This window comes from Phyllopteryx taeniolatus, chromosome 15 (genome assembly GCF_024500385.1).
Source record: "Phyllopteryx taeniolatus isolate TA_2022b chromosome 15, UOR_Ptae_1.2, whole genome shotgun sequence".
Taxonomy (NCBI): Eukaryota; Metazoa; Chordata; class Actinopteri; order Syngnathiformes; family Syngnathidae; genus Phyllopteryx; species Phyllopteryx taeniolatus.
The window spans coordinates 11,939,324-11,957,598 of record NC_084516.1 but is presented as its reverse complement, the minus strand read 5'-3'; the positions used below and the strand labels follow the sequence as shown (position 1 = coordinate 11,957,598).

The 18,275-nt window shown below is 41.0% G+C and overlaps 1 protein-coding gene across 1 annotated transcript; it reads right to left on the bottom strand.

Moving 5' to 3' along the window:
- Window positions 1-12,648: 12,648 nt before the first annotated feature.
- LOC133490260 (alpha-1A adrenergic receptor-like) lies at window positions 12,649-16,575 on the bottom strand. The gene is made up of 2 exons (XM_061800120.1): window positions 15,672-16,575; window positions 12,649-13,630 (listed from the first exon to the last, which is right to left on the bottom strand). Exons 1-2 carry the CDS (start codon window positions 16,573-16,575, stop codon window positions 13,191-13,193), a joined length of 1,344 nt encoding a protein of 447 aa, XP_061656104.1. The 3' UTR covers window positions 12,649-13,190.
- Between the last annotated feature and the right edge of the window lie 1,700 nt (window positions 16,576-18,275).

Here is an 18,275-nt window from a genome sequence, read left to right as displayed (position 1 = left end):
TTTCTCATACCACTAGAGGGAGCCCACATACTGCTCTTTCTATACATAATATAACACATGAGGTTTTTGTGACTATACTAAATCGAACTGAAATATTTAAGGTGGAGGGGGTCACAATAAAAACTGGTTATGTTGCTGTGTAAATCACTGACCAAACACATTCCGACGCGATTGTAAAACATTCGTCCGTAGCACACACCTGCCATCATTTAGATTGACTTGGATAAACCCCAAATAAGCTTCAGGTGTTCAGCTCAATACGGCTGGGCTTTGGTTTGGAGCAGTGGTTCTAAAATGGGGGTCCCTGGACCAACAGTGTTCCGTGAGCTGTAATTTGGATAATCATTTGCAATGACTCAATATATCATATCATTTAAAAATGTGCATACCATACTTACATATACACGCATACACATGCCCAAAATAAATAAATAAACAGAAACAAATTTGTCCTCCCTAGCCAGGGCTCCCCAGGAAGGCGTGTGGAAGAATGTCATATGGTCTCATGAAATAAAGGTTCAACGTTTCGGCCATAATTGCAAAAGGTATGATTTGGTGCTAAATCAGCACTGTATCACAAAACAATGTGCTAACCACACAGAAGTATTACGGTGGCGGTATGACGCTTGGGGCTGTTTTTCTTCAGCTAGAACTGGGTCCTTTGTCAATGCGGCTGGCATTATAAACAGCTCCGAATAGCAGTCTATTTTGACATAAAAGCATCAGGCTTCTGCTATAAAGCTGAAAATGAAGAAGAATTTATGATTTCACCGTGACAACGAGGCAAACCATCCATCCAAATCAACAAAAGAACGGCTTTAACAGAGGAAAATAAAAGTTTTGCAATGGACCAACCAGAGTCCAGACCTGAATTGAATTGAAAAATGTACGCTCAGCTGAAAAAGGCTTTTCACAAAATAGGTCCTCGCAGTCTGACACCTTTAGATTTTTCCAAATACTTTATCTAGTTAAGTCGACATGTGCCTTGATGAGAGAATCCTGCCCAAAAAGACTTTGTCATTAAAAAAAATAAATAATGTATTGGTTTAAAGCAGGCGGCACGGTGGAAGACTGGTTAGAGCGTCAGCCTCACAGTTCTGAGGACCCGGGTTCAATCCCCGGCCCCGCCTGTGTGGAGTTTGCATGTTCTCCCCGTGCCTGCGTGGGTTTTCTCCGGGCACTCCGGTTTCCTCCCACATCCCAAAAACATGCATTAATTGGCGACTCTAAATTGCCCGTAGACATGACTGTGAGTGCGAATGGTTGTTTGTTTCTATGTGCCCTGCGATTGGCTGGCAACCAGTTGAGGGTGTACCCCGCCTCCTGCCCGATGACAGCTGGGATAGGCTCCAGCACGCCCGCGACCCTAGTGAGGAGAAGAGGCTCAGAAAATGGATGGATGGTTTAAAGCATTAATGCAAACAATTTGTTATAAATTTTTTTTTTCAACAAACTAGCATTTTGTATTTCACGCCTTGTATCAATATGATGCTTGTTCACGTATCCACACTACTGGACTAACTGGAGATAACAAAAATAAATAATAATTATTCTGGTACGAAATATGTCCATTAATTTTGATCTGTGCTTTGTTTTATTGTGTCTGCAAAACCTTTTCTCACTCCTGAAAATACACTCTGCATATTGTTTTACCGTCTTCAGTTACATAGATGATGTCTTTATGTTATCATGGTGATACTGTTGGTATGCACTTTGTCCACAGCGCTTCGTCTTGCCCTCTGCTCACTCTGGAAAGGCCAATCAATGTTTTAATTTTCAACTCTCAGGTGGGTCCTCTTCCTCACCAGTTGGGTCTTCCTCTTCTGGTCTTTTTCTGCTCTGTTCTGAAATAATTCATCTTGGTTTTATTTTCTTTATGTTCCTCACCAAAAATGGAACATCCACTGTAAATTGAATATACTGTAAATTGTGCAAGTGTAACTCTTGAATTGTTACTCCTCATGTAAGTTGTTGCTGTACATACAGTATGTGTGTGCATTGCCACCATGACTTCAGCCTGACTACAGTCCAACTCATCATTTATGCAGATGCTTTTGGGATGGATTTTAGGGGGAACGCCTTCCTGTTCTGACATTTTGACAGTAAATAAGGATTACCGTATTTTCACGACCATAAGGCGCACTTAAAAGTCTTAGATTTTCTCCAAAATGGACGGGGCGCCTTATAATGCGGCGCGCCTTATGTGTGCACCGAGTTCCGAAATCTGTAAATGTTGTTGTGTGACTCTGATGAGCGCTGACTGGGAGTGTTTCCTGCCGACACGCTGCTTATATAGAGGAAAGGCAGACGTGACTGAGGACAGCATGCGGACGTTAAAGGGGGAAGGGTGCGGGTGAAAGAGGACGCTAAAGGCATGCCCTCAGTAGGTATATAGCGCCGGTATGTGCATTGTGCAAAACAACATCGGTTTGGCTAAGGGCCCCCGAAAATGGCACCTACAAAGAGACACGCTTACGAAGCACAGTTTAAACTGCAAGCTATCAGTTATCAGCTTTACTAAGACTAGGAGGCAGTGCTGGGTGAGTTACGCCACAATTTGTGAATAGATTGTGAATGCGGCGGCACGGTAGACGACTGGTTAGAGCGTCTGCCTCACAGTTCTAAGGTCCAGGGTTCAATCCCCGGCCACGCCTGTGTGGAGTTTTCATGTTCTGCCTGTGCCTGCGTAGGTTTTCTCCGGGGACTCCGGTTTCCTCCCACATCCCAAAGACATGCGTGGTAGGTTAATTGACGACTCTAAATTGCCCGTAGGTGTGAATGTGAGTGCAAATGGTTGTTTGTTTGAATGTGCCCTGCGATTGGCTGGCAAACAGTTCAGGGTGTACCCCGCCCCCTGTCCGATGATAGCTGGGATAGGCTCCAGCACTCCCGCGACCCTTGTGAGCATAAGCAGCTCAGAAAATGTATGGATGGATGGATTGTGGATGCTTGGGCTAACATGTCTACTTGCACTGTTAGTCGAGCTTTTGTAAGGAGCCGCACGGCAACGAGACTGACTCCGAGAATGACGAGAGGGAACCTGGCGTGTTTGATGGAGAACTTTCCCAGCTGTTCATTTCGGATACAGAACATGAGGACTTTGATGGATTTGTGGATGAGGATTGATCAAAAAATAACGTGAGTACATTGTTAAATACTTCAATAAAGTACAACCGAACTCAGTTTTGCTCCCGCTGCCTTTTTAATAACATACGCTAGCTTAAAACATACGCTAGCAATGTAGGCTAGCGTATGTTTTAGTGTGCATGCATGCTACCGTATGTTTTAAGCTAGCATATGTTTTACCATGCCTGCGCCCAATAATACGGTGCGCCTTATGTATGTGTTAAATACAGAAATAGCACCTGTAACTGAGACTGCACCTTATAATACGGTACGCCTTATGGTCGCGGAAATACGGTACGTAAAGGTATATCGGAAGACAGCCCCCTTATTCATTAAAGTGGTCTGTAGCGAGAGCAGGATGGCTGACAGGTTATCATGACAGATTTATTGAATTTCTCCATAGAGTGTGGATTGGGAGCTTCATTTGTTGACACAACGTTGACAGCTAACGAGTCTGCGTGTGTGGTTTGGGCGCTGCGTGTGGGATATAACAAACTGTAATAATGTTAGCTAACACATTAATGCTTAAGACACGATCTGCAACACTGTTGACAACAGGTCAGGAATATGCTCTTTGGCAGTATGACAGTTCACGTTCTAATGAGGTTGTATTGTACACAATGACTCATTGGGATCTATTTCCAGCAGACAGCTTTGGAGCAACTGATGTCTTATGACACTATCACCAAAGCTTTATTTTATCTCATGGTGAGTTTTGTTTATTTTAGTTATCTGAATGAGACATATAGTGGTGCCTTGAGATACGAGTATAATTTATTTTCCGCATGTAGCTAAAAATACTCATATCTCAACTGAAGCCATGAATCCGTTTCAGACTGCCCCCAAAACAAACAAAAATGCCTGTAATGTTTTTTTTATAGGAAAAAACATCCATCCATCCATCCATCCATCCATCCAATTTCTGTGCCGCTTATCCTCACGAGGGTCGCGGGCGTGCTGTAGCCTATCCCAGCAACTGTGGGCAGGAAGCGGGGTCCACCCTGAAGTGGTTGCCAGCCAATCGCAGGGCACATAGAAACAAACAATCATTTGCACTCACATTCACACCTACGGGCTATTTAGAGTCTTCAGTTAACCTACCATGCATGTTTTTGGGATGTGGGAGGAAACTGGAGTGCCCCGGAGAAAACCCACGCAGGCACAGGGAGAACATGCAAACTCCACACAGGCGGGGCTGGGATTTGAACATCAGGCCTCCTTGAGGCCCCCTTGAGGCAGATGTGCTAACAAGTCGGCCATCGTGCCGGCTAGGAAAAAGCAGGACTCTATGAGATTATAAAACAAACAGTAATGACATAATGAAATAGAATGTAAAGAAATTTAGCTATTTTTGCCATGTTTACTTCAGCATGATGGACATTGTGCTGCTCCTGGTGTGCATGCCTTGACCACCTGGGGCAGTATAATGCAGACATATATATCCATCTACTCTTAGGTCTTCGCCGTGGTCGCTTTGTGTCCAGTGGTATCTAATTAAACACACCGGAATGCACTGGCAACAAATTGCAAAATGTCGTAGTAGTTGGAAACGTGAAGAAGAGGCCTTCATCGCGCAGTGGATAGATAATAGCTGATGATGATGATTTTATATATATATATATACATACATATATATATATGAAGCAGAAATTCACAATCGCTCAGTAAGCTGTAGTACTATTTGTGGTTCTTCGCAGAGGAGTATTGTGATTTTATGATTATCTCTGTACATGTGATGGTCCACTGTTTGTGTTCAAATATCCATTGTTTGACACCGCCACATCGATGCTATTCAATAGCCATAGTTTTTCCCATTATGTGTAAGCATTTAGCTAGCAGACTTTAAGGCAAAGTTACAAAATGTGTTTGTATTAAATACATGGGTAGACTTTTACCTTTTGGCAGTATGTTTTATGTTTAGTTTGACTATAAACTTCAACTGGGGTTGCCAACAAACTCCTTGAAGCCTCTTTATTGACAAATTGCCCACCTTGTCCCAAACTGCAGCTCTTTATAAAGGGAGTTGTACTCACTGCCACCATGCAACGCTCGTATCTCCAAATTTTGCCCACAAGTCAAAGCGAAATATGGGCCGAAAATATTGTATCTCTAAAAACTTAAAGTCGGGTCACTTGTATCTCAAGGCACCACTGTATAATGCATTCGTCCCCACAATTTAAAACAGTTCCCTCATGTCTATATCAAAATATCCCAAACATCAAGGATTATAACACACTTTTCACTCTTTTTGTTTTCAGCCAGAGCTCACCCTGCTCCCAATTTGCCATTTACAAAAATCCATGGTAAAGAGAGAGAAGAAGAGAAAATAGTTGCTGACTGTTAATTGAATACAATAAGCCGCCCACACCATCAGGTAACCTTTCCATTTGGTTCTCGAGGATATTATATCCGGGCAATGAAAAGGTCTCCTACTGGAGGTACGAATTATTTTCACACAATTTTTAGGAATTTAACAATGCAGCCCTATTTTTTAAGTTCAAACAGCCACATTTGAGCTATCCTGACCTTTTTATATTACGCAACACGTAAATGAGGAATCCTCACCTGACTTTTTAATTCCAGGCCCATTTTATGCCTTCAAGCTTCAAGGATAACAGCCAGTTGCTTACTCTATCATACGGTTCACATTTTGTTACAAGCAATGTTATTTTTGACTCATATTATTAAGCTCACAGCTGCAATATTTAATATAAAATCATTTCCGGTCCCAGCATTATGAAATACAAATTCACTTCCATGTGGAGATTACCTTTTCTAATTAATTTATAACAATTTCTGCCAAATTCATGTCAGTTTGTTGAAAAGAGTAAGTAAGCTCTTTAAGAAAAGAACCATGCGATAATGCAAGCTCAGATGTGGTGTCGTATAAATCCAATTGGTTTGAATTAGATTTTGCGTCCATGTAAACAAAGTGAAATGTAAGTGACCGAATATTCAGACATGCATTGTTTATAACATTCAAATATGTCTCTCGTTCTTACACTCTTTGGATAGTAAAACACTCTCCTTTGATTTCCCGCTTAACATTCCCAGTGGGCGGCACTGTGGCATATATGCCTCACTCAGCCTCTACGTTGCACAGAGTTGCTCAGAGATTTGATTTGGGCCTGTGGAATGTTGGTCCACTCCTCTTCAATGGCTGCGTAAAGTTGCTTGATATTGGCACAAACTGGAATACACTGTTGTGTATGTCGATCTTTTCTAGAGCATCCCAAACATGCTCAATGGGTGACATGTTTGGTGGGTATGTTGGCCAAGCAAGAACTGAGATGTTTTTTGTTTTTGTTTTTAGCTTCCAGGAATTGTGTACTACAGACCTCTGCAACATGGGGTCGTTACATTATCATGCTGCAATTTGAGGTGATAGTCGTGGATGAATGGCAGAACAATAGGCTGCAAGATCTCATCATAGGATCTCTGTGCATTTAAAAATGCTATCAATAAAATGCACCTGTGTTTGTAGTTCATGATATACTGTACGCCTGCACATACCATAGCACCACCATGACCCAACGTTGACATCAGTAAACCGCTCGTCCATATGATGCAATTCATGCTGTCTGCCATCTGTACAGTGAAAAGTGGGATTCATCCATGGAGCCAAGACCTCTCTAAAGTGCCAGACACCAGTGAATGTGAGCATTTGCTCACGCAAATCGATCGTAATGACGAACTGCAGTCAGCTCGGGACCTTGATGAGGATGATGAGCATGCAAATGAGCTTCCCTGTTTCTAACAGTTTGTGGAAAAATTCTTTGGTTAGGCAAACCGATGGTTGCAGCAGCTGTCTGGGCAGTTGGTCTCAGATGATCTTGGAGGTGAAGGTCCTGGGCTTGTGTGGTTGGATGTACAGCAGACTGCTGCATACTCGCGGTTCAGCACCACCTGATTCACCTTTCCGATAATGTTTTGTTTTCCGCCCGCTCCCCCTTTTTTTAATTTTTTTTTATTTTTTTTGCTTTTGTATGGAGTATATATAAAAGTATGTATAAAAGACCCTTATACATTTCGGTTTGCATTTCTGTGTGAAAATGACAGTGCAGGAGTTAGTTCGGTTATATTTTCACCTGGGACTTTATTACAGACATTGCTGCTTTACTTACGTTGTCACCATTATGTTGAATCCGAGAGACATTTAAAACAAATTTTTAAGTCTTTTAGTCTGGTTCGGTTGTAAATAGTTGTAAGTCAACCGTACGTAAGTAAATAAGATACCGTTCGCAGGAAGTTACTGTATGGCTACCCCAAAGCAGAAAGCTACCGTTAGTAAGTAAATAAGTTACCACTCACAGGTAGACGTTTCTCATTCGAATTAGAAACTTTCTCATTATAACGAGAAAGTTATGAAAAATAACATTAAAATAAAATAACATTTTCCAATGCACTTATTATGGGCCTTAATTATCCAGGGATTTTTGCTATTTGCAGTCCGGGCCGGCCTGGTTGTTATCCCCTGCCAATAGCGGGGGTCCAATGTACCAAATTCTCCGAAACGCCTTTGGAGACAGTTTATGGTGGAGAAATGACCATTCACTTTACGGGCAACATCTCTGGTGGACATTCCTGCAGTCAGCATGCCACTTGCATGCTCCGTCAAAACTTGCTACATCTGTGGCATAAAACTGCACAATATAGAGTGGCTTTTCTTGCGAGAAGCCTAAGGCACATCTATGCTATAAACATGCTATCTAATCAGTATTTTGATATGCCACACCTGTGAGGTGGATGGATTATCTTGGCAAAGTAGAAGTGCTCACTCACACAAATTAAGATTTGTGAACACATTTGAGAGAAATAGGTCTTTTGGGTACATAGAAAAAGTCTAACATGTTTGAGTTCAGCTTATGAGAAATGGGAGCAAAAACCAAAGTGATGCATTTATATTATTGTTCCGTATACAGTATCTTTACAAGCAATTACATCATCAATTTATCCACCCATCCAGTTTGGATATTGCATGTCCTCATTAGTGTAGTAGGTGGCTGTGGCCTATCCCACACCCTTGACTGGTCACTTGCCAATCGCAGGGCAATTTCGAGTCTTCAATGAAACGTGCCTGCGTGTTTTTGGAATGTGAGAGGAAGCCTTAGTAGAAAGAAGAGAGTGAGAAAACCCACGCAATCACGGGGAGAAGCTTGCCAAGATTGGAAACCTGGACTGCCCCAGTTAAAAAGTACAATTTCCATATGTGCCATTTAACACTCCAAGCTGTGTATGCTACAAAAATAAGAAAGTGCAAAACAAACATAGTTTTAATCTAATGAACCTTGCTGAATTGAGTCCTCGAAGTATGCTAACATTACGTTTCATATGCTGCCATTTCATATGATGTTAAGCATAATGGCAATTTAAAAACAATGATTTTTTTTGCAACATTAAAGCTGTATTTTTCCTGAATATTTTCATCAAATTCAAAGTTGGATGACCTTTACAACTGCATAATTAAAAATTGTAGTTTCCGGACCAGTACATTATTCAGCTGAGATAAGTCATTAGTAAATTTCAAATGAATTGCGCACCCATGTGTATTTGCACGTTTTTATTTAAATTCCTATAGTTGTTCATATATTAAGACAGGCAAGTGATTTTCATTAAAGCTTCATTAAAGACTTAGGAAGGAGCAGCTTGAAGCAGAACTTTCCCTTTTTAAGCTACTAAATGAGAACATTAGCAGCTGTAAGTGTTTGCAAAACTGAAAGTTAGTGCAAAGTCATTTTGTTGAAAGTTATATGAACAGAAAGACTGAATGTGATGCTTCTGAGATTTCCGGGGGGGTTATGTCCTTAATTGTCCTTACCAATAATAAAATATTATCCGTCCACCCTACTATTTTCCACACCGCTTATCCTGGATCGTATCCCAGGTGACTTCAAGGACACCCTGGACTTGTCACTAGTAAATCGCAGGGTTAAATGAAAATTATTATTAGTAGGAATACTATAATTTTTTATGTATATATTTGCTTGAATTCTATTTGAGTGGCATACCGCTTCTTAAATCAGAGCTGCTAAAATATAATCTGACACACTCCCACACACAGAAAAGCTATCATATGCCGGTTGTTCACTTTGGTAAGGAGACTCAGAGGAGGCAAACATGAATTCGATAAATACGCTCTGAATTATTCATTTTTAAGCTTTGTGCATTTTATTTTCTTAGGGGAACTTAGCTTGAACGCACGATCTGCAGTGCATGCAAAGATTTGAATCATAACGAACATTAGAGAAACTTTCAAGCTAACGGACAGTGAAAGCTCTGGATTTACATGAGTGTTTGAGTATTGAATAAACAAATAAAATATATCATAGACTATCATTTCAAATTTAGTCATGCGTCTTTTATTACATGTTAATATACCCTCCTTTGGAAGTCTTTTGATGCATTATCTCTCAATGAGAAAGCATATCTGAGAGACTTATAGAGTACAAAGTGCTTGAGGTTGGCCCTATACAGTTAAAAAAATACATTGCCACTGTTAAAAAAAGAACAATCCTCTGAGTGGAAGCAGAATATTGGCAGCGCCCCCTCTTGTGTTCTCACCCCAGGTGACTTCAAAATGACAAATTATGTGTCTTTGAAAAAATTCCTTCATTGTTCTTTACTTGGCAGATAAGACAGCTCAGGTATCAGCACTGCTCCACTGCCTGCCTGCGGGGTAGAACATTTATTTATTTATTTATTATTTATTTATTTATTTATTTTTTTTATTCTAGTGCTATTTTTTTAATACGAGGCAAAGGGAATAGTCCTAAAAAGAAAACACTGCAACATGTTGTTAAAGCTTTTCATCAATTCATTCATAAGGCTATTTGAGCTGGAAAAGGAGAAATATGGCTTTTTTTCCCATCTATCCATCCATCCATCCAGCCATTTTCTACATCGCTCATCCACATTAGGGACATGGTTTTGTTGGTGCCTATGCCAGCTGACTGGGCGAGAGGTGAGGTATACCATGGACTGGTCGGCAGCCAATTGCAAGGCAAATGTAGACAAACAACCATTCATACTCACATTAAAACCTATGGACAATTCAACGCAAACTCAACGCAGGGTGGTCAGAGCTGACATTCGAACCCTGAACCTCACAACTGCGAGGCTGACGTGCGAACCACTGTTTCACAGAGTAGCCTGGCTTTGTTTTCTAAAGAATACAATTTCTTTCATAATTTAGACAAGCGTTTGGCACAATACAGGTATATCCAAGAAATTAATCATTGCCCTTGCTTCACAAGAAGTTTTGTTTTAGCCTTGAAAATATAATGCAAACTAAAAAGTAGATAAAAAAATTGCTGATGCTTTAAATTTGCATCAATATGTATGAACTGGCCGGCACGGTGGACGACTGATTAGCACATCTGCCTCACAGTTCTGGGGACCGGGTTTCAAATCCCGGCCCCACCTTTGTGGAGTTTGCACGTTCTCCCCGTGCCTGGGTGGGTTTTCTGCGGGCACTCCGGTTTCCTCCCACATCCCAAAAACATGCGTGGTAGGTTGATTGAAGACTCTAAATTGCCCATAGGTGTGAATGTGAGCGCGAATGGTTGTTTGTTTCTATCTGCCCTGCGATTGGCTGGCGACCAGTACAGGGTGTACCCCGCCTCCCGCCCGAAGATAGCTGGGATAGGCTCCAGCTGCCCTAGCGACCCTAGTGAGGATAAAGCGGTAAAGAAGATGGATGGATGGATGGATGAACTGTGAGCCAGTCCTTAAAGTACAAATAAACCACAAATCATCTTTTTCGTGGTCTAAATCATATAAACCAGGCAGTACACCTCTCAAGATCAGTTGTGGTAATGCTAATGATCAGAGTTGTACGGTGTGTTTAGAAATTTCCTTTGCGGACTAAAATGATCAGATTATGTTTCCAATACATGAGGAATGCTGTTTTCTTTCATCTTCAGCATGTACTGTTCATGTTGTATTCATCGTCTGTCCTTTTCTAACTTCTGACCACAATCTTGTTGCTCCCTTTGAAGTGAGTAATAACAGGTAAACGAATGATCAATTAATACAACTACTATACAAAATAAAAGGTACCCAGTAGTATAGTATGGGGAGAGGTGAGGCTATGCTCACATCGGGCGCAAAATTCCATCGGAAAAAAACAACTGTACTTGTGTTAGAAGTAAATCATTGTAAATCCATGCATTTACAAGTATTAGCATTATTTAAAATATTTTATCCATATAAATATATACACTATCTGATAAGACAGTGTTTGCATTCACAAAACACATGAAATAACTCCCAAATTGCATGCAAATAACTGTTCACGTGTCAACACCAAACAGTGACAAGACAGGAAACAATCATAGACGAATAAGAAAAATAAGCAGTTGCTTGCCTGTTTTTTCTCCTGGTAATCTGGCTTCCTCCCAGTTTCCCAAAACACGCATGGCAGATAAATTAGTACAGTAGATAGACCAATTCATTGGGCTAAATTGTCCATAGGTGCAAAGGAGTGTGAAAGGTTATATTTCTCTACTGTATGTACATTGGGATGGACGGACAACTAGTCCAGGTTGTACTCCACCTCGGCTGAGATAGATGTTAGCTCACCTGCTACCCTGATTTGGAGAAGGTTCACTTCTGCTTTGCTGAACATGGGCGAGCAGTACTGTGGCCTTGCAAGCTTGTTCTACACTGTACAAGTGTTGCATGCCTACTGCGCAGTGTCACACGGGTGGATTATCAATTCACTGCACGTTTACATTGTGCGATGGCGCTCGCATTGAATCATCATTACGACTGAATGAATATTAAGTTCTGAACACTGTGCACTGTGTGCATCCAGTTTTTTTTCTATTTGTATGGATTTTTTTGTCTCCAGTGAGACGAAATTTAGCACTTGTGTTGTTGTTTTTGTTATGCATCAAAAAGAAGAGAAAGTGGTCATTATTGAGGCTCGGGGTGAAAAGGGGCCAACTTGGGACACCATGTTTTAAAAAATAAGATCCATGTTCAGGGGTCACGGTAACAGGGCTTGCAGTTGCATGTCTGTGTAGATTATCAGTCACCCATGTTATGGTAATCTGCAAAAGTTAAATGTAACAACCAATCTAGTAGGCCTATAGTCTGCCTTTTGCCCAGTCAGTTGCGATGGGCTCCAGCTCCCCCGCGATCATCAGCAGTACAAAATGGAGTGAGGTATTGATGTGCGTCTTTCTGATTGCGATGTCTCAACTCAACTGCTCAATGATCCAATTTTAATGTCGTTTTACACTGACATGGTTGAAAAATAGATTCTGTGCTGTTTTCAAAGGAAACTTACCGAAGGGCTGAAAACATCAATAGTTACGTTCCCGAATGCAAATTTTGCTTTAGTTTTCTGTCCAGTATTGAAGCCCGCATACTAATTGTGCTATGAGTTTTTTGCTATTAAAACAGCTATTATGTGCATGTTTAAAAGAATCTCGCAGAAGTAATTTGTCATGTCAAATTAATGCCATTATCTCCTTTAGCCCTTTCTGTGAGCCACACAGCCAATGAATCCAACAAAGAGCAATGCAGCACAGTAAACAAGACATCAATGGAGAACATCCAGGTTTTTCTGTTCTTCATCCCTTACATGTGGGCTTTTTTTAAATTTAATTAATACATTTCACATTTTGTGTTCTCATTCCATTAACATTGCCTCGTGAAAAGGAGGATTAGCTGTCAATCAAGAAATATGTCTAGTTTCACCCTTTTGGATAGAGTACCAGTGCATTTGGAAACAGTAGTCAGATCAGTGGAAATAAGCTTTGATTTCCGATAAGTTTAGTATTATTTTCTTTTCAGAGTTGTTTAACAGGTGGGTTACTCTCAAAGGTATTTCTACTATAATCATGTTAAAGTAGGCTTGGGTAGGCCCAGTGTGCTTGCGCAGGAATGCAATAAATGGATGTTTGATGCTAATAAAGGGTCTGTTGCACAATTATAGGCAGTAATAGTAGTAGTACAAGTAGTTGTTGTATCAGTTGACATACCAATGAAAATATACACATTGTACTTGTGATTGATCCTTGTGGGATCGAGCTTCCCCAAGTACTGTAAGGTAGCAGTCAAACAGCCTCGCCAGTAACATTAAGAGAAAGGTGTAAGACCTTTGCAGACGAGTTCTCAGGTACCGGAGTTTGACGAGCTGAGAAGCACCATGACCTCAGAAGACGCTTTCTCTGGATTGCTGAACTTATATCATCGGCGCCACCTTCAGAGGACATACACAGCGCCCCACAGCAACCCGATAAAGAAGCACCATTATGGCTTGAGAAATCAGGGGTATTAGTTACTGGGCCTGGATTTGTGGAGTGGGTGGTGGTGTGAGGTCCTTGGGCTTTAGCACATCTCAGGCAACGGCCATGGAGCACGTTGTAGAAGGCTTTCTTGAACTCCTGGCTGAAGCATGGATAGATGATGGGGTTAATGCAGCTGTTGAAGTACCCCAACCAGAAGGTTATCTTAAATAACGTCTCAGGAGGCTTGCAGGATGGGAAGACGGATCCTAGAACATCCCCAGACATACATCGACATATCGTTAGCCTAATAGCATAATTGCCCAAGTCATTCTTAACTTACTGTCACAATATCAATAAAAAATACAAAAGTGCTTCATAAAAATTAACATTTTTCTTTAGTGTACTGCATATGTAGGGCTAATCATTTGATTATGTTTGCTGGCTTTTGGCCATTTAATTGTGGAAAATGTTGACAAAAACTGCACTTCTGGGCACAATGGAGGTCAAATTATACTGTATTGACTCAAGTGGCACATAAGGAGTATTATCAAAACTGACTTTCATGTGTGTATCCTCTCCACTGCATAGTCACTTAACATGTGGTGGAGGTGGTAATCCAAACACATAATCAACAACTAGCAATATTGTCTCATGTAATAATGTCTTTGGCCAACCAAACCCCATACACCTACATGCTATTGCTACATGCTACAGCTTGATGGAAATATGGCTAAAATTAGCACTTACTGGACTTTTTTTTTTTCCACAGAAAAGCTTTTTGTCCAAGACCATATTAAACCTTTAGAGGCACCTAGTATACGTAATATAAATATACAAATACATTATAGAACTTCATATTGATATATTTGTAAACAATGGTGGCGCTTACAAGAAACATGAATCTTTAAAAAATAGAATAATGGCTTGAGGGAGAGCTTTGAAAGATTTTTTGATGTAATAATCTACAGAATGGAATGCCTGTTTAACAGTACCAATGATTGGGCCATAAAAGTACGATTTGTATTTAGTTTATTAGTTGCTAAATAGAAACTGCTGTATTTCAACTTTATGTGAGAAAAAAGCTTTTTCACCCCGAGCAATGTCATCTCCTGATGGTGATCAGTCCCCTCATCATTTGCAGTGACAGCCAGGCAAACAAAGAAGCCTCCCTGTGGGTTGTTTGGGAATAAACTCAAAACTTCAGCAGTTTTAAAAAGTGTCATACTGGGAATGCCGAGCTATCATTGCCTCGGAGCTGGAATGAGCGCTGTGCTGTGAGCCGTGAAGGTCTGCCTCGATTGAAAATGCATAACTTTTTTCTGTGATGACATGACTGCCTTGAGAGGATACCCGATGACTGAGGATGCCTATGAGCATTACAGCCCATTAAACCGTATGCTTGTTATCTGTAATAGCTTTCAGAGGAGAGACGCTCATTCAATTTCATTTCACAGTCAAAGTCTATTCTGCTCCACTGTGCTTTTTTTAGTCAGTTGGTTGCTTGTGATTGAATTCCTTGACGTGTCTTATGGAAAAGGTCAAGGTGTAGGTAACGTACTGGGCAAGGTCAAACCTGGTGTTGTGCTCTTATGACAGAACATTTGTGTGTAAATGTTTCAAGGATCAACAGCTTTTGAAACCCAGGAGACCTTCTGTTATATCAGATCAGATTCTCCATAGGGGCTACAACAACTGGAAGTGACAACTAATTTAATTAAATACAATCTTATGGATCATCATGTGGTGTAGCCTAAATTCATTTTTTTGTTCACCAAAAATATTCCAAATTCTAATATTCTTATCAGCATGACTTGAATTGTGTTGAAAATAGTGTTTCCCAGGGCAATCTTTCCTTAACAGATTGATTTTTAATGAGGATGTTAACACAACATCATCGGCTTTAGCAGCACCACTTCAAGAATTCCATAATTAACTCGCTGTAGCTTTTAACATGAATGACGACATGGTGATAAAAATGCTGCAGAAATCAAAGCAACTTCTTAGCGCGATTATCTGATTAATCTCAAAGATAACGAAGCACATTCAAATGAAACTTCAGTTAAGGTTGTAATTATAATCTCCCACAACATAGAGCTACTGATGTTTGACAGTCTCGTTAATGCGTGGTGTATGGGGTTTAGATTTAACGACTTTTTGGGAGAATGAGCGTAGCTAATAATGTGGCCCTTGACCAAACATCCACAGGTTTTAGCTTGACCTTCTGCAGTTTAGATAACACTTAAATTGACTTAGTTTGCAGAAATTATTTGGAATATACATAAGTGAGAGGCATACTGTGTTACTTACCAATTGGTAAGACCAGGAAGAAAGGGAGCCAACAAAGAATGAAGCACCCGACGACAACCCCGAGGGTCTTGGCTGCTTTCTCCTCTCTTGGCAGCTTGAGCATCTTCGGGAGGCTACTGGTGATGTATTTGGACTTCCCGGGGATGTTGTCCTCTTCATGCTTGCCCATTTGAGCGGCATTCCCTCTGTGCACTCTCAGAATCACCCCTTCGGTCTCGACTCCTACTCCATCACTACTTTTTCTGAGGGTTTCTGTACCCCTCTTTGCCACACTGTACACTCGACAATACATGGAGAGAATGATTGCCAGTGGTATGTAGAAAGACGCTAATGCTGAGAACAGGGCATAGCCGGGCTCCTCCGTGATTCGGCACACTGTCTCGTCTTCTGGGTCAGGCTCCTTCCAGCCAAAAAGAGGGCCCACAGATATGGCTGCTGAGAGTCCCCAGAGAGCAGCCACTGCAGCCATGCCACGTCTGCCAGTAGCCATCACCGGGTAGCGCAAAGGGTAGCTAACGGCAAGGTAGCGGTCGATAGAGATCACACACAGACTGAGGATGGAGGCGGTGCAACAGAGGACATCCAGGGCCGCCCATACGCTGCAGAAAGACCGCCCGAACACCCATCTACCAAGCGCTTCTGAGGTGGCAGAGAAAGGCAGGACTGCCGAGCTGAGCAGTAGGTCGGCCGCCGCCAGGTTGGCAATAAAGTAATGAGTCACCGAGCGCCAGTGGTGATGGCACACCACCGAGAGGATGACAAGAATGTTGCCAAGGATGCCGAACACAACAAAGACCAGCAGCACTATTCCCAACAAGACCATTTTGGTTGCATCCACCTTTGGGTCTGTGGTGGAGCTACAATTAGGACAAGTCTCTTCCATAGAAAAGACAATCTCTGACATGCTCTGGCCAGCTTTTGGGTCTTTTTGTTTTTGCTTTATTAGGTCTTGTCAAATTGGCTCCATATTTATTGCATCTGCACCCATCTGCTCCTCCTAATACAGTGGATCAAACTTTTCGTCTGGTCTCTCTACTGTAATTAAGTTGCAGATGCAGCAGCTTTCATCACACTGTACAACAGTTTGTTTTTTTTCTCTGCAGACTGTCATATTTAGAGAGACAAACATAGCCATGGCTTGTTATAATCATTCCAGCGGGGGCACCGTAGAAATGACAAATATTCATACTTTACGAGGCAATCACTGGTGTGTTTTGCATCTTGTGTTTATCCATGCTGACAAGTGTTAGAGGCAAGAGACCTGTTCAAACAACAGAAAAGAAGACAAGATCTAAGATCATTTTCATGTGCCAATACTTTTAAAGCTTGAATTAAATGAACAGAGAAATGACAAATGCTTGAAACAAGTGAACAACTGGGAGTTGAAAGCTGGGCTAAAATTGACTCACATGTACAATAACAATATTTTTTTTATGACATTTTATCAATCACCACTTCAGATGGTTGTTAAAATTACAACACACAATAACTTGGAGAGCTAATGATCCAAAGAGGCAACACCGTTTTATTGTAAAGTAAGATAGCGCTGTATAACTCAGAGAACTACAACCCAAATTCCAATGAAGTTGGGACGTTATGTAAAACCTAAATAAAAACAGAATACAATGATTTTAAGATCATGTTCAACCTATATTTAATTGAATACACTAAAAAGACAAGATATTTAATGTTCAAACTGATAAACATTATTATTTTTAGCAAATAATCATTAACCTTTAACTTTTATGGCTGCAACACGTTCCAAAAAAGCTGGGACAGGTGGGCACTCCATCACTCCGTCTGCAAAGTGGCCCTGAGAACTTGAGGAGTGGTACAGAGCTAGACAGATCTGGAGAATGGAGACATTCTCTCTGTATGTGAATGTGTGTTACTAGACAATGGACGCTAAGTTGCCTGTTTACTTTGAACTTGCAAGGCTTGTAGTGTACGGACGTGACGTGACCGCACGCAACATCTAATGAACCACTGGGGAAGGGAGACTCCAGACCGCCTCTTTCATCAAAACCGCTTCATACAACAAAGCGCATGTATGAATGGATTTTTGATGTTTAATGGTTTATGGGTTTTTTTGTATTGTTTTTGTTACAGTGGCCTCTTCGAAAAGTAATTTTGGTCCTCTGTATGTTCCACATGTATTGCGGAGTAACAACAAAATGCTACCATACTGTATCTTTTTGACCTGTTGGACCTGTTATCGTTTAGCTAAACTGCGACGTTAATGTCGCTTTGTGGGTTTTATAGCGATGGAGGAAGTTAGAGGTCATAGTTGTGTCTCTTATCTTTGAGAATCAAAACTTACCTTGTTGTCATTTTATGTTTCTGGATTTGAAAAGGTAAACCTTGAATTCATTTTTTAATAACGTTTGGTGCTCCCTCCATGATAGTTGTTTCATGAGGTGGCCTCTGCACTCCACGTCACAGCGTACTGGGTGGCTAGGCTTGCGCACAGTACACAAAAAAATAACTTCTTTCCAAAACAAAACAAATTTTACACTCGAAAATTTAGATTTTCATATGCAAACTTGTCAAAAATGAAGTTGAGTCTTTCGTAAGTTTTAACCCAAGTCCTAAAATTAGCAACTT